This window comes from Boleophthalmus pectinirostris, unplaced genomic scaffold (genome assembly GCF_026225935.1).
Source record: "Boleophthalmus pectinirostris isolate CB_2022bp ecotype Guang Dong unplaced genomic scaffold, ASM2622593v1 HiC_scaffold_988, whole genome shotgun sequence".
Classification (NCBI taxonomy): Eukaryota; Metazoa; Chordata; class Actinopteri; order Gobiiformes; family Gobiidae; genus Boleophthalmus; species Boleophthalmus pectinirostris.
In genome coordinates, this window is record NW_026571567.1 from 10,345 (window position 1) to 25,000 (window position 14,656).

A 14,656-nucleotide genomic window follows, 5' to 3' on the forward strand; every position below is an offset into this window, starting at 1 on the left:
TCCATTAACTGACATTAGACATTGTCCAAAAGCAAACCTGGCAACCCACATGAAAAATCTACTTAGGAAAAGTATTAAAAGTACCTGTTTAAAAATGTACTTAAAGTGTAAAAAGTTTAAGTATTTTGCACAGATTTTGAGATCTAATAAAGCCTCAAATGTAATGACATGATAAGATTTGTTGTGAATTTTGTTCAACAGAAATTACTACATTGTGGGGGGGGTTCTAGCTATTTTTATTTGTATGTTTTTGTTTGGTCGAACTATGGATGTGTTAAAATAAATCCCTCAGACTTTTCTGCAGGTCTGAAACTATAATAAAAAAATACTTTCGCTTTTCAGTCCAGTTAAAAAATGTAGTGGAGTAGGAAGTGCAGACGCCTACTCTCAAATGTAGTGAAGTAAAAGTAGAAAGTATCCCCTTTAAAGTCTATTTAAGGTATATAAAAATGTGACCCTTTAACATACGGTAAAGTACAGTACTTTTACTTTGTTACATTCCACCACTGACACCCACAAACAAGAATTATAGATGTGGTTTATTGAGAATATTAAACATTAGTACATATGATTGTTTAATGACACAGTACCATGGTAGTAATTAACACTGCAGTTTATCAAAAGGAATGTCTTTCATTTTCTCTTGGCTCATATTTGTCATTGAGAACTTAAGAGTCATCAACTAAACTCTGCTGCAGCCGTGGTGTTTAAACTAAAGGTACACTATGTAACTTTTCTCATGGGGGGTCTGTCACCTGCTTGTCTCATTCACATGTTATCACAGTATGGTATAAACTTGATTATCTTCCATTTATGTAATTACAGACATTCTTATTTCCAAAACAAGATAGTTTGGTCGAGTCACATTGTCTCCATGGTGATTGCTAAGTCATGCCAACTCATATAAACTTACATAGTGTCCCTTTAAGGAATTCTGTACCAAGTTTTTTACATTCTCTTTTGAAACAGTAAAATGATTGACAGTAATTGTAGTGCTGTGCGCCAATGTGACTGAAGACACTGAGCCATTGTCAAAAGGAGTGAGAAAAACACATAATACATTAGTAAAAAATAAACAGTAAAAGTGCATAGAGAAATTAAAAGGCACAGTAAAATATTGGCTACATGTGAACCTTTTAAAACAACATTAAGAGAAATGCAAGAATGTAAAAACAAACAGTAACCCAAAAGTCCAAATTGTGAAGTTTCCAAATTGTTTTGGTTTTCTCGTGTAACAAGCTAAAAGAGGGCAAAGCATCGTCTGCAATGAAATCATAAAATTGTAGTTTTTAGGAATGCAACAATCCAACTTTTTCATTTCCGATACAATACCTTGATTTTCAAGTATCTGCCAGTACCCGATGTTGAGCAATACCAGTGTAGGGATAGAAAATGTATTTCCTTAAACACAGTTAACTTATCAACGAAGAGATCCAATTATGTTTTGCAGCTTTGTATAAATGAAAGAAAAAAACATTATGAGAAATTCTACAAAAAATTTAACTGTAAATAGTCTTATTGCATCCAATTAAAGGCCCAACCAGGATATCGACTGAACAGACATCATGGAACCGATATTTGATCCAATTTTTCAGTATCGGTATCGTGGTTCCCTAGTAGTTTTATAGGTATAAAATATTAGAATATCAAGTATGTATGTCAGTAAACAATACTGGCACATTTAAGGACATTTGGGATGGATTGCAAACATATCATCTAATAATATCAGTAGTCATTATAAGAGTAAAACAACTTTAGTTTTTGGCAATATCACACATCCATATCTGTGGATTTCAGTGCGATTAAAATTTTAATTAACACTGTTGCCATAGAGATTCTAATTTTAAATCCAAAGATTATATCATTTGAACTGAAAAAGTACCCAAAATGTCGCCTATAAACAGGAAGTTTAAATGTATAAATATCAAACTATCCATGGGTTTCAGAATGATCAAAAATCTGAACCGTTGCCATAGCAATTAACAATTTACAAATAAAATATTACAGCTTTTGAATGGGGGGAAAGTACTTAAAATGACACCTAAAAGAGGAAACTGTAAATGAGTATCAGACTAAAAATAATAATTTTGCCACATCACACATCCCTACCCATGGTTTAAATAAACACTGCCATAGAAATGAACAATTCAAAACTAATTCTCTTGTTTTCAATGGTAAAAAGTACTCAGAATATTGCCTATTCATAGTTTTCAGCTTCCTGTTGCATGGTGCTATTTTCGGGGAGAGTTGACTATTCAAAAGATATAATATTTTGTTTTGAATTGTTAATTGCTACGAAAAAGGTCCAAACTTTTCATCATTCTGAAACCACAGACTGTATGAATTTTAAACTACAGTCAGCAATGTGATTAAAAAAAACTTAAAAATCTGAATTTCCTTTGGGATCAAGAAAGTATCTGTCTATCTGAAAAAAGGAGCAAAATAGGTGTCAAATGCTACAAGTTACAGGGTGGGGGATCTTGAGTGAGAATGGAGAACTAAAGTGCTCTATGACAAAGCATCATCTGGCTGACGGCTAACAGGTGCTAAAAATACCTCGATAAGTACCTCAGGGCAAGACACTGCGCTCCCACCACAGTCCCCTGGGTTCTTTGGACCATTCTCGGGCATTAGCGATTACACAAGCTCCGCTGCCAAGTGTCCAGGAATGCATGGGGGTTGGCAGTTGCACTTAGAGCAGACGCGTTCCTCTACATAAGGGGGTTGGTTGCTTTCATCTCAGGCTGCACAATTTGGGAATAACAAAACAAATTGTGATTAAGTTCATGTTAATTAATGTTTAAAGGTACAATATTACACAAAATACACGTTATAATGCTTTGGGCTCATGAAAAAAACATACCTGCAGTTGTATTTTGTTTCATTCACACATTTGATTCACTATTAATATTAGTTTGCCTACATCTCCAAAGCTCAAAATGCTCTGTTCCATTTTGTGATGTCATGAAGCAGTAGTTTTCAAGGTCACAGCTCCTTTTACCATTAGTTCACTAGAGATTGGTAATTCCAGGTCTGAAATTATCCAAATGTTTCTAGTGAAGGTGTATGGAGTTTAAAAACACAGTGAAGGAGAAGGACTCAGCCTAAATATGCAGGATTTGTGCTTTTAAAATATGCACCGAAACGAAATACAACTCCAGGAATGTTTGTCATGAGGAAATTACATTATCACATAAATCAGAAACTAGCATAATATGGGCCCTTTAAAAAGTAAGATTTTGTTCTGAGTAAACAACTCCAAGAGCAATAACTTTTAAGAGAAAATGGAAATATGTGTATATATAACTGCTAAACTAACACAGGAATCCCAAGCATTTCAGAGCATGTTTGTAGATGTATAAATTGTAGGCATGTATATTGCATTACCTACATAACTGCAGTGTTTGCATTTTGATAATTGTAACTAATCAAATTATAATTCTGGTATATTTTACAGCCTTACTTTTAACTCTGAGCAAGTTCAAATGTGTCCTATTCTCACATCAGCAACAGTTGTTTCTTATGTTTTTTAAGCACATTACAGCTTCCTTTCTGCTTTCCTCAATGAATATTGGCACCATAATCATAATGTTATGGATTCATATGTAACTTTTCTTGTGGATTATCCACAACCTGGAAATTGGGGAATGTTCCACCATATGTCAATAAACGTATCCATTGTCCATCAGTTTAATTTCTCTGTTTTTATTGCTCAAAATACCTTCTTGCCTCTCCGTATATTTGGCCTTTAACTTGGTCTTTAACTTAGTCATTCCCGGCAAAGCAGTAACATGGAGACAAGCACCTAGCTGACCCTCCACTAGAAAAGTTACGTAGTGCGCTTTTAAAGTAACGTTGGAATAGTATAAAAGTAGAAATGCATACAAAACATAAAAAGTCAAACTAAGATACGAGAGAAGTATTCGTAAATGCCAAAACTGGGGTGGTCAGTCATCTATATCATTTTTATGTTTAAGTGTTAATCCAGTGTGGTCTAACAGAATTGTTTTGGATTTCCACAAGACAAATAAAACCTTAAAAAATTAACGATTGGTCTGATTGTGTCATCTCATGCAGATTAACGTGAAAAACAAATAAGGCTAAAATACTAATAAAAAGTTGGGAATGTGACAGTGACTCATTATGATTTTTTGGCTTTTGCTCCTTTTAACACTTAATCATATACTTGGTAAAGACACATGTTCACATGATTCTTTGTAACAAAGAAAAAAGGTATAATTGGCACAATAGTCCCATAGATGATTCCCTTTCTCACTGAGGTTCAGAGACAGAATGTTTGTGTTGGAATGACAGTATCAAAGGTAAATTAAAGTGACAGTTATTGGCTCTCCAGCCACTCAGCCCTCAGTTCCTGCACCTCTTTGCCGTACCACTCATGGAGTTTTGAGAAGCAGCCGGTCCCCGGAGAAAAGGGGCTCTCCAATGAAGCGCCTCTTCTCCGAGGAGGCACAGGGGGCGCTCTCACACCTTCCGCTCCAGCACTCATGTGAATCCCAGAGTCCTCACTGCTGTCCCAGGACGCACAGGACGATGCCCCCTCTATGGACCCGTTAGACACAGCAACAGGAGCTCTGCTCCAGGCCACGCCATTCTCCCTAGACGGGGGCTCGTCCTGGGCACTCTTTGGGGCAGAGTCATCCTGGGCACTCTTTGGAGCGGACATGATTGGGGCACTGGAGGCAGAGGACAGGGACGAGGTGGAGGAGGATGAAGAGGAGGCCCCTGACCTGGAGCGCATGGCGTGGTTCCTCCTGACGGACTTGGGTTTACAGACCACGCCCCCCTGGGCCTCCTGGACCTCTTCCAGCTGCCTCTCCAGCTCCTTTACCACCAGTCGCATGTAGTCAAAGCTGGCCCTGGACAAGGCCTTCACCCATGACTCCATGGCAACCTGGTTCTCCGCAGCCATCTTGTAGATCCGAGCTTTGGCACAGTCAAATTTTATGGCAAAGGCGAATTCCTCTGCAGACTCACACAGCTCCACGGTGCAGCCCTCCAGGACAATGACCCCTATAGGCTCTCTGCTGTCCCGCTCCTCAAAGTAGAACAGCATGTTTCCTTTCAGCACAAACCAGCGGCGGTGATACGCCGTGTTACGCTCACCTTTTTTGAACAAGAAGCCTGTTTTGTCTGGAGGAGAGTCACACGTGGCATAGTGAGCCACACTGCGCTCATTCAGCTTCATCCTGACTCTTCTTCCTCTTTCCACAATGGCTTTATTTATCTGTGGAAATAAGAAATGCACCATCTGCTATCTTTAACCAGCAAACATTTTGGTTCCTTTAGCCCTTAGCACTGTTAATGTTGTTTCCTAAAACAAACTCTGCTTATCTCAGATTTGGAATTACAAGGTCAATGGGTTATTTGTTTATTACAAACCTAATTTCCTTCAGTCTTATTAAAAAGAATTAAGGACTTTTCAGGGTTTAGGTCAATTAATTAGGCCTAAACCAATAACATTAAGAATTTCCATCTGTTAAAGTTTATAAGTAACATATTGTGAAAGAAGAAGAATGATTTGTCCTAGAAGTAAATATATGGAGTAACTGAATGAGCACAGAGGAACAGTCATAAGCCTATTGGATTAGGTGCTGCTCAGTCACATGCGTGGCTATAGCCTAGGATCCAGACCAATGCTTTGTAAACAAGCAAAATGCTTTAAGAAGCAGGATTGTCAGAAATACCAACAGACAATATTTGACCTTTTATTAATCGTTTTAATATGTTGTTGATCTATATCAGAACCGGTATAAGACCACACGGTAATACTTTTAAAATTAAGTATTATTTTGTAGACAAAAAAGCAGAAAGTCCAAAGCAGTCTGTTTTTGAAGTTTGCTTTGTATACATGAATTAGTTATATACACCACCCTTTATTTGTCTATTAAATACCTGCCCTACAAAGACTTATCTGTGATCCAGGCGAGCACTCCCAGCTTTTTATTCTCACGTATTAGTTTGTATTGATAATTACAATTTATTGGTTAAAAACGTGATATTCTAATTGCACTGCTTGTACTTGTTACCTCTAATGTTGACAATATTTTTCCCAAAAAGTAGGCTAAATAAATACTATTACCATTGTCTGGGCTGACTATATTAAGTGTATTTTTTCTTACCTCCCATAACGCTGGTCCCTCATGTCTTCACTTTCAATCTTTTTCGTCTTGATTGCTTCTCCAGCATCTGCCTGAGGAAAAAAATACACACAATTGAAGTCATACAGGAACATATGTTGGTTAATTTTTCACTTATGCATAATTGTATCTTAAATATTTTGATCACGAGCTTTGGAGCGTCCTTTTCCCATCCAAACAGCCATAACTAAAAGGTTGCGTGCGTCTTCTATCCAATGTGCCATAGGTTTTACGCATCTCGTTGCTTTGGAGAAATGTGCCTCCATCAGCATTTTAAGTTTCCAAAAGCCACAAGCTAACAGCGTTATCTTATATGAACAATGACATAAGGTTAAACGCCAGTCTGACAAGCTACTTTGGTGCTAAATATCTAAATTATCCAAATCTACACATAATACAGCCTCACCCTTGGCGACGTCTTTGGTCTTATTTTGATCCGTGTTCTTTCGGTCTTTTTCTCCTTTTCTTCCTCCCCTCCCTTCTTCCCGGTCACGTGACATACACAGGCTGTTTGGACGTCTGTAGATTTTACCCGGTGAGTTCAGCTGGGCGGGGTCACAAATATTGGGGAGTGTTTGTACAGCCGTGGAGTTTTTCGGAGGAGTGTGTACATAAAACAGGCGCACCGTGTCTTCCTTGCCCGTGGACAGTCTGCAGTCTGGATGGAAGTGCATCCAAACATTTTATAGTGTGAAATGAACTTGAAATGACCTAAATATAGTAAAACTGGGTAGTGAATCTTGTGCAATTTAGAGGGACAGGAACAGCTCAATAAATAAGGAAGTAAGACCCATGCATAGGCACATTTTTACTGTCTCGTTATAATTTGTTGGTCTTCTGCAAAAGGACAATGTATGTTCAGTTCAGTTCAGTTTATTTTGTATAGTTGCCATTTGCAGTATTAAAAAACACATTGGAAAAATGGTGTGTCATTCACCTGTTCAAACAGACAAATTAAAACATTAAAAACACAATCTATAATTTATAAACATGAAGAAAGACACCATTAAAGCAAGCAACTTCATCCAATAATATATGCATTTTCTTTTTTTAAAAAAAGACATATTATTTAGTTTTTTTTATTTATTAAGATCACCATTAGTTGTACCTGAGGGTCAGCTACACTACCTGGGGTCTATATATGTATTTATTCTATATTTAGTGAGAGTGCAAAGGCCTAATAGACAATGGGCACTTAAAAATTATACTGTGTAACATTCCTGGGGTTGACATCGCTTTGCTTGGAATGTACAATGCAGTCATTCAATTACAAGTGTTTTTACTGCTCAAAAATACCTTTAAAAATGGCTTTACCTTGGCCTAACTGACTGCACCACTGTGGAATATTTCAGGCAAAAGCAACAGAATCTCCACAAGTGGCAAACCTTCTGCAGGAAAAGTTACATAGTGCACCTTTATAGATGCAAAAAAAAAAAAGCATTATAGTTATCATGTTTGGTTTTAGAGTCTAGTTATAGAATATGGGTAATGGTTGCAATTTAATTAGTTGTCCAATAGGTGGCAGTGTAAATAATAATGCCTCTCTCTTTTGACTAGGAGTCTTTAAAAAAATCTTTAGTCATGGCTGTAATGTTCCCCCCCCCCCCTAAACAGTACAAGACTAAATATTTTATGGATCTTTAAAGCTACACTATGTAACCTTTATTTTTACAGCTCCACCTGTTCACTAGTGCAGGTCTTTAGCAGAGGTGGGGACTTGCAAATTGTGACTTGGACTGGAGTCAGAATTGAGTCACTATTTTTAGGACTTAAGACTTGACTTGATAAAATGGACTAACTAAGACTTGGGACTTGACTCGGACTTGAGCCCCGTGACTTGAGATGACTTGATATTTTCTCCTAAAAATATATGTTTTTTAGAAAATACTTTTCTCTTAACAGTAGATACATGTGGTGCTTAATTTTACAAGAACAAACTGGAACATGTCCCTCCTACTTTTGTGTTTGTTACTTTGGATATAACTGAAGTACTGTAAGATGGTATCATCAAATGTACAACAGTAATATACAGAACAATACAGTAAAACAAAAACAAACAAAAAAAAACATGATCCATTTCAGACAAAATAACATTTGTTAGGCACGTTTTAAATCTTAATTCTTTCAATTCTGAATGTATTGATTCACACTTAGATCTTGTCAAGGCATTTAAAAAAGGAAAAAATATAATTTCTACAAATCAAATATACCATGACCTTTTAAGCACACTTGTTTAAAATTCATATAAATTCCACAAATCTTAGCTGTATTTGGTACTTTGGTTAAAAGATTTGAAATTACTGGAAGCTCAAAGCAGGCGACTTGGACTTGACTTGGACTTATGGGCTAGTTACTCAAGACTCAGCTTGGTCTTGCATGTATTTGACTTGGGACTTGACCCAGACTTGAGGTCAAAAACTTGAGACTTACTTGAGACTTGCAACAATGACTTGGTCCCACCTCTGGTCTTTAGGACAGTTTAATTTGTCAGTGAAATGTGGCCCAGTGGTTTTCAAACTGTGGTTTCCAGAATGATTCTGGGGCACACAGGATTCTGTACAGTCATGGTCTATTATAGATCTGTTGTAGGCCTATTCTGTTGTATACTTGACTTGTGACTCTATTCCTTTAGACTTGTTTAAGGCTTTGTTTAGTCCAGTTTTGCTTATTATAAACCTGTTAGAACTATAGTTTCTTCATAAGTTAGACCTGATTTAGACCTGACATAAATAAAATAAAAATGAAAAGAATAACAATACAGACAGACCATTTTATTTATTTATTTATTTTTTTTTTTTGTTTACCAGTAGATGGCAGCGCCTCACCTGGCCTGTTCAGACTCACCTGTGCTAAACCTGTTCAAAGCTGCCACATTGTCAGACAGCAGTAGCATTGGTCCCATATAGTAGTGCTATGTAAGAATACAGCAACCTAATTACAAATAAAGACTTTAAGTTTGGCATTTTTGGTAGACTAACTTAATATTTCCTGCTTTTAAAATGAATAGTTATTGGTGTTTTTCAGATTTTAGAATTTGATGTCATACTCCCAAATGAAGGGGAAGAGCCAGATTTCCCAATTAATTTTCTTATGAAATGTCTAAAGAAAATTAGGTATGCACCAATCCAGGTTTTTCGTACTAATATTACCACTAGTTTAAAGCATCTGCCGATATCTAATTTAAAGCAATACCCCAGAGAGACTGAAAAAAGCATTTATTTCCTTTAAAGAAAAATAACAGAAGACACAGCTGATTCAAATGTGCTATGTAGCTGTTATTTATCTATAAAACAGATCTGTATAAATAAAAGTTCAAACATTACAAGACTTCCTGGGGTGACTAACACCAGGAAATAATCATTACATTGCAGTTTATATATTCAACCAGGATATTGGCAGATATGCAATACCATTATCAGATTTGTGCATCCCTAAAATCCATAAATCTTGAACCCATAGATTGTATAAAGAAGCTGTCTAAGAGAGTGCGACGTCAAATGAAGCTCAAAAGGCTAGTGGTTATGGGGTGAATTTGGAGCCAAGTTACATATTAGGAACAGGAAAATCCCAGGATCATGTATAGCAGGTAAAAAACAAATAATGGCAGCAGATCCAGAGAGAAGGGTGACAGTTTTTCAATGTAATTTGGAGCCAGAATCGATGGGGCAGAAAGCACGCCCTAGCTCACTTTCTATTTGGAACTTGCAGGTTAGCTATGAACATTTATATATATATAGTCTATGGTTGAACCTGATCATTTCAGCTGGTGACTAGACCAGGGGTGGCCCTTTAATCTTTTTAATCCGGCCTACCAAACTTGAATAATAATAATCATTTTCAGTGTTTTAAAAGTCATTCCAATAAATAGTAAATACCGTGGGACTTGAAAGACAGATATTTTCTTGTAATGCTTTGTAATGATTTTCAATTATGGGATATTTCAATAACACGGGATATATTTTCTACATATCCCATGTTATTTTTTTCTCTTATGAGGTGGATTACCAAAAACTCCATCCATCTGCTCCTGGTCCGGCCCTTCTGTCAAATTTTAGAACCCTTTGTGGCCCACGAGTCAGAAAGTTTGCCCACCCCTGGACTAGACCCAGAACTTGCCATATGTCAACAAAAATACAGGCAACAGTTTTCATTTTAGCTTACTCCCATCTAATAATATTCAACTATGTTATGGCGCCATGTGAAAGAGCTATTGGTAGTTTTTAGATTCTTGATGTGATGATACTAAACTCCCAGATGGGGGACAAGAGCCAGTTTTTCCTATTGATTACATGAACTTTGTCACAATATATACAAATGTTGAACTTGATCATATCTATAACTCTAAGAACTCTCTAAATTACAACAAATATCTGTATCCCATCTATATATACTGTACATTTTAGCTGACCCCATCTGCATTAAATAATATAGGCCTATAGAATGTTATGGTGTCATCTGAAAAACAGCAATATGACATAAACAATCAACAATTATTCAATTAATCTTGACATCCCTAAATGTACAGCCTGTTTTGTTTCCCCCGCAACGCCCATTGACCCTGATTAACATTGGGAAACATTCTCTCATCCTCTCAGCCCAAGGTCGTACAGCAGCTGGTCACACATGCGTTCACTTTCTGCTCCACAGATTTAAACGATGTTGTTGTTATTCGCACTCCTCCCCTGACCCCATCACTCATTTGTATTGCTCCGGCGGCCACTGTGTTTTCCAATGCAGATGAGTCTTAGGACTGCGGGCTACCTATCCCATCACGCTAATCTTCTACTATCTGATGCAGCTGCTGATGTCATTTAATGCATTTTTCTTCCTAAAAGTGTCGCAAGAACCGCTTTTGGCAACTTTGATTAAATATGAGGCTCTCCCTGCTCACGACGCCGCGTTTGAATGGAGCCCGAGACCGGGGATGTGCACTGTTACACATCACATCAAACTGGGACTAAACCTGGAGCTAATATAGACTAGATCAGGACTAAACCAGGACTAGAACAGGACCAAACCAAGTCTAAAACAGGCTCAAACCAGAACAAATGTCAACTGATGTCCCAGAGCGCTGATATTTGGAGCCATATTGGTGAATGTGAACTGCATGGGCATAACTCATATCATTCCAAGGTCATTATAAATTCTAACTAAGAGGTATTTCAGTACATAAAATGTGAAATAAATAAATTAAATAAAAATATTATTATCTTGGCAAAGCAAAGTTAGTTTTTTTTTTATTTCTACTTTATCTATCCAGCCTTTTTTTTTTTTAACCCCAGCTGTCTAATTCCTTTGTTATATGCAGTTATTTGAAGTTACGTTTATGTAAATTAATTTAACATTGAATTTTTTGGGTCACCTACTGTACAAATGACAAATATCTAACATGAGTTAAATTCAGAATTATGTAAAGCTGATGTGAGTAGATTTACTTTCTAACATTTAATCTGTTTTTATGACAGCTGGACATGTAAGAAACAAAAAATGCCAATGGGGTCAATGGTGTAAGACATTTTAAAGTCCAAATATGTAAAAAGCACACACATTACTATTACCATTCTGAATTAAAGTGATCTATAGCTATTTACAGATGATCTTTGTGCACTCTATAAAGGTAAAGTGGAGTAATGTGTGGTCCGTTTTAAGATACAGGCTATAAGAAAAACACACACACTTTCTCATGTGCAAAGTACCGTTTACTCGTCACATTTGGATCCAAACAGTTTGTAGACACAACACATACTACAGACACTGTCCGCACCTTTTCAAGCTGCTCCTTAAAATAGAGTTTAGTCATTAAGTAAGTTTGTGTGCATCTAAGACAAAGCAAAGGCCTCCCTTAGCAAACACCTACAATGCAAATAAGAAAACTTAACTTTGTCCTGTGACTCTCAGTCTGAAACACGTACAGAACTGGCCTCTTGATTAGCAACAACCTCTTTCTTCCCTCATTTTAAAACCAATGTCACACTAGATTAATTAAAGGTCCTATATCACACAAAATTGACTTTTGTGAGCTTTAAGTCTTGTTATAATGTTGTTACCTCATCCAAAACAGACCTGGAGTTGTGTTTTGTCTCATTCACACATGTTTAAGTAATCTTTTATTCGTCTGTTTATATCTATAAAACTCAAAATGCTCCGTTCCACCACAGTTTTCATGTTTAGTAAGGATTGGAAATTCTTAAAGCTATGAATATTTCTTCCCATTTTAATGCAAATTTTGCCTTTACCATAACATTTATAAAGGTGTGTCTAATAAAGTGGCCAGTGTACACACATTAGTCGCTGCATACAATGACAAACTGTGGACAGAAATGCATAGAGTAACATTGTGATGGCAGGACAAAGCATCAAGTCTGCCTCCAGTCTTCTGTCTGATAAAGCACTGCTAGGTATTTGGTTTAGTTAATTCATGTTTCTCTCAACAACACACTCTGAAATAGAAATTCTCCATTACCTTATGTCTACCTTACAAACATATCCTCTTCTATAGACAAATAACTCTATGGGAACTGGCAACATTCGGAAAATAGGTTGCGTTCATGCATTGAATTTAAAGTCATAATTTAAAGATGGTTGGGGCATTATAACTCTATGGGATATTCACTGTTTTAAGGGAACTTACCAAACAGAAAAATACATAAATGTTAAATCCAGGGCTGCTATTGAAAAAAAACACAAATTTTTAAAGGGCCCATATTACGCTATTTTCTGATCTGTGTTATAATGTTGTTTCCTCATCACAAACATATCTGAAGTTGTGTTTTGTTTCATTCACACACACACTTAAATTTAACACATCATATAGACTGTAGCTGTTAACATGAAAACTACTGCTTGATGACATTGTAGATATGGACAGACTAATAATAAAGATTGTTCAAACATGTGTGAATGAAAGAAAACACAACTCCAGGTATGTTTTTGATGAGGTTAGAGCATTATAACATCATTTAAATCTCACAAGAGTCAGTTTTGTGTAATATAGGACCTTTAAAATTATACTTACAATAGTCGTGCCTGCATCTTTTAACAATACCACAGTGTTTATTTAGTTAAAAAGAAGAAAATACTTGTTGGTGTTGATTTACACTGACTTTTTATGTCAGTTTTTGTTCCATGTGGAGAAACCAGTAATTAGAGAGATATTAACCATAAATCAGGACAAAATACTGATACTTATTGATACCTTTTTTTGCTTTTGGTTCACTTGAACGCAACCTGTTTCAGATTCATCGGAAATGCCTTTAAATCTTTCGAGACATTATCAAAAATATCATCTTTTTAAAATCTTTGTGTAGAAAACATTATATATAGTTTGGTAGCATGTACTATATATTTTACAAAGAAATTTGATGCAAATTATTACTTCTGTAAGTGATTAAAGCTCACCACTTTGCCATGACAACAAAAACACATTTCTGATATAATTGGCATTGTGTGTATAAATAATTTTCAGTTTTATCAAAATGTGATGTGGCTTTTTCAGTCTATTGGTGAACTGTTATGCCTTTAGAATAGTCAAAGCTGAATACTCTTTTATATGAGGTTAATTTTAGATTTTTTTTAATAGTTGAGCATTGAGGTGTGCAAGATACTCATTCATTTTGTTTGGAAACTACTTTCGGGTGGAAGGTCTGCCACTTTTCTCAATGGAGCAGGAATAGCTTTGCCCAGAAAGCTCCACAGTATGGCATTAAACTTGTTTCTAGTATGGAGACATGCAGATGATGCCAAGTTAGAAATCTGCGGAGAGGTGATCCCACTGACAATAATGGTAATAATAAGAAGCAGACCCACCACTAGAAAAGTTACACAGTGTCTCTTTAGCGGTTTGATTCCCTTGCTTAAAATTTGAAAACCAATGAGGACCAACACAATTTCACACCATCAAAAATAACACTCCTAATACCCACATACAGTTTCTTTTGAGCCCATCTCTTCCGCATTATTTGCCTGTAAATTCTCGCCTGCTTGGCTTTTAATAGTCTTCTTCTTCAGTACAAAAAAATGAGAAAAAATTATTCTTCCCCGAAAGAGAAGGGATCAGTCATCTCAGCGTGCCTCCTTCTCGTGTGCGTCTCTATGGAACCTGCAAAAGAAAGATCCGGTGTTAAAAGCTGACAACACAAAGCCATAGAAGCACTTCACCGCATTCACAGACACTCTCTAAAAATAAAGACAAAATGAGGATTCACCAAGGTATCAGAGCCCACACAGTCACGCAAAAACAAGTCAGTTAAGTTAATGTAGCTGGGCTGTTTGCATGCTTTTCTCACCCAGATTCAAATGTTTAACCATTAGGACTGCAAGATTTTCTAATCTTTGTTCTAATGTTGTCTCCTCATCACACACTTACCTGGAGTTGTGTTTTGTTTCATTCACATGTTTGACACACAAACCCTGCATATTTAGGGTGAGTTCTTTATCTCAAACCGAAAACACCTTCCACCTTGTGATGTCGTGTGGTAACATAGGAAGTGCTCCCATGT

At 36.5% G+C, this 14,656-nt stretch overlaps 1 protein-coding gene across 1 annotated transcript; it reads right to left on the bottom strand.

Moving 5' to 3' along the window:
- Nucleotides 1-532: 532 nt before the first annotated feature.
- Nucleotides 533-6,675, bottom strand: pheta1 (PH domain containing endocytic trafficking adaptor 1). Its single transcript, XM_020932317.2, has 3 exons — nt 6,565-6,675; nt 6,141-6,211; nt 533-5,245 (listed from the first exon to the last, which is right to left on the bottom strand). The coding sequence occupies exon 3, from the start codon at nt 5,204-5,206 to the stop codon at nt 4,340-4,342; it is 867 nt and encodes a 288-aa protein (XP_020787976.1). The 5' UTR covers nt 5,207-5,245; nt 6,141-6,211; nt 6,565-6,675; the 3' UTR covers nt 533-4,339.
- Between the last annotated feature and the right edge of the window lie 7,981 nt (nt 6,676-14,656).

Coding starts and splice junctions, on each gene's coding strand:
- pheta1 (XM_020932317.2), bottom strand. CDS start 5,206: ATGAAGCTGAATGAGCGCAGTGTGGCTCACTATGCCACGTGTGACTCT.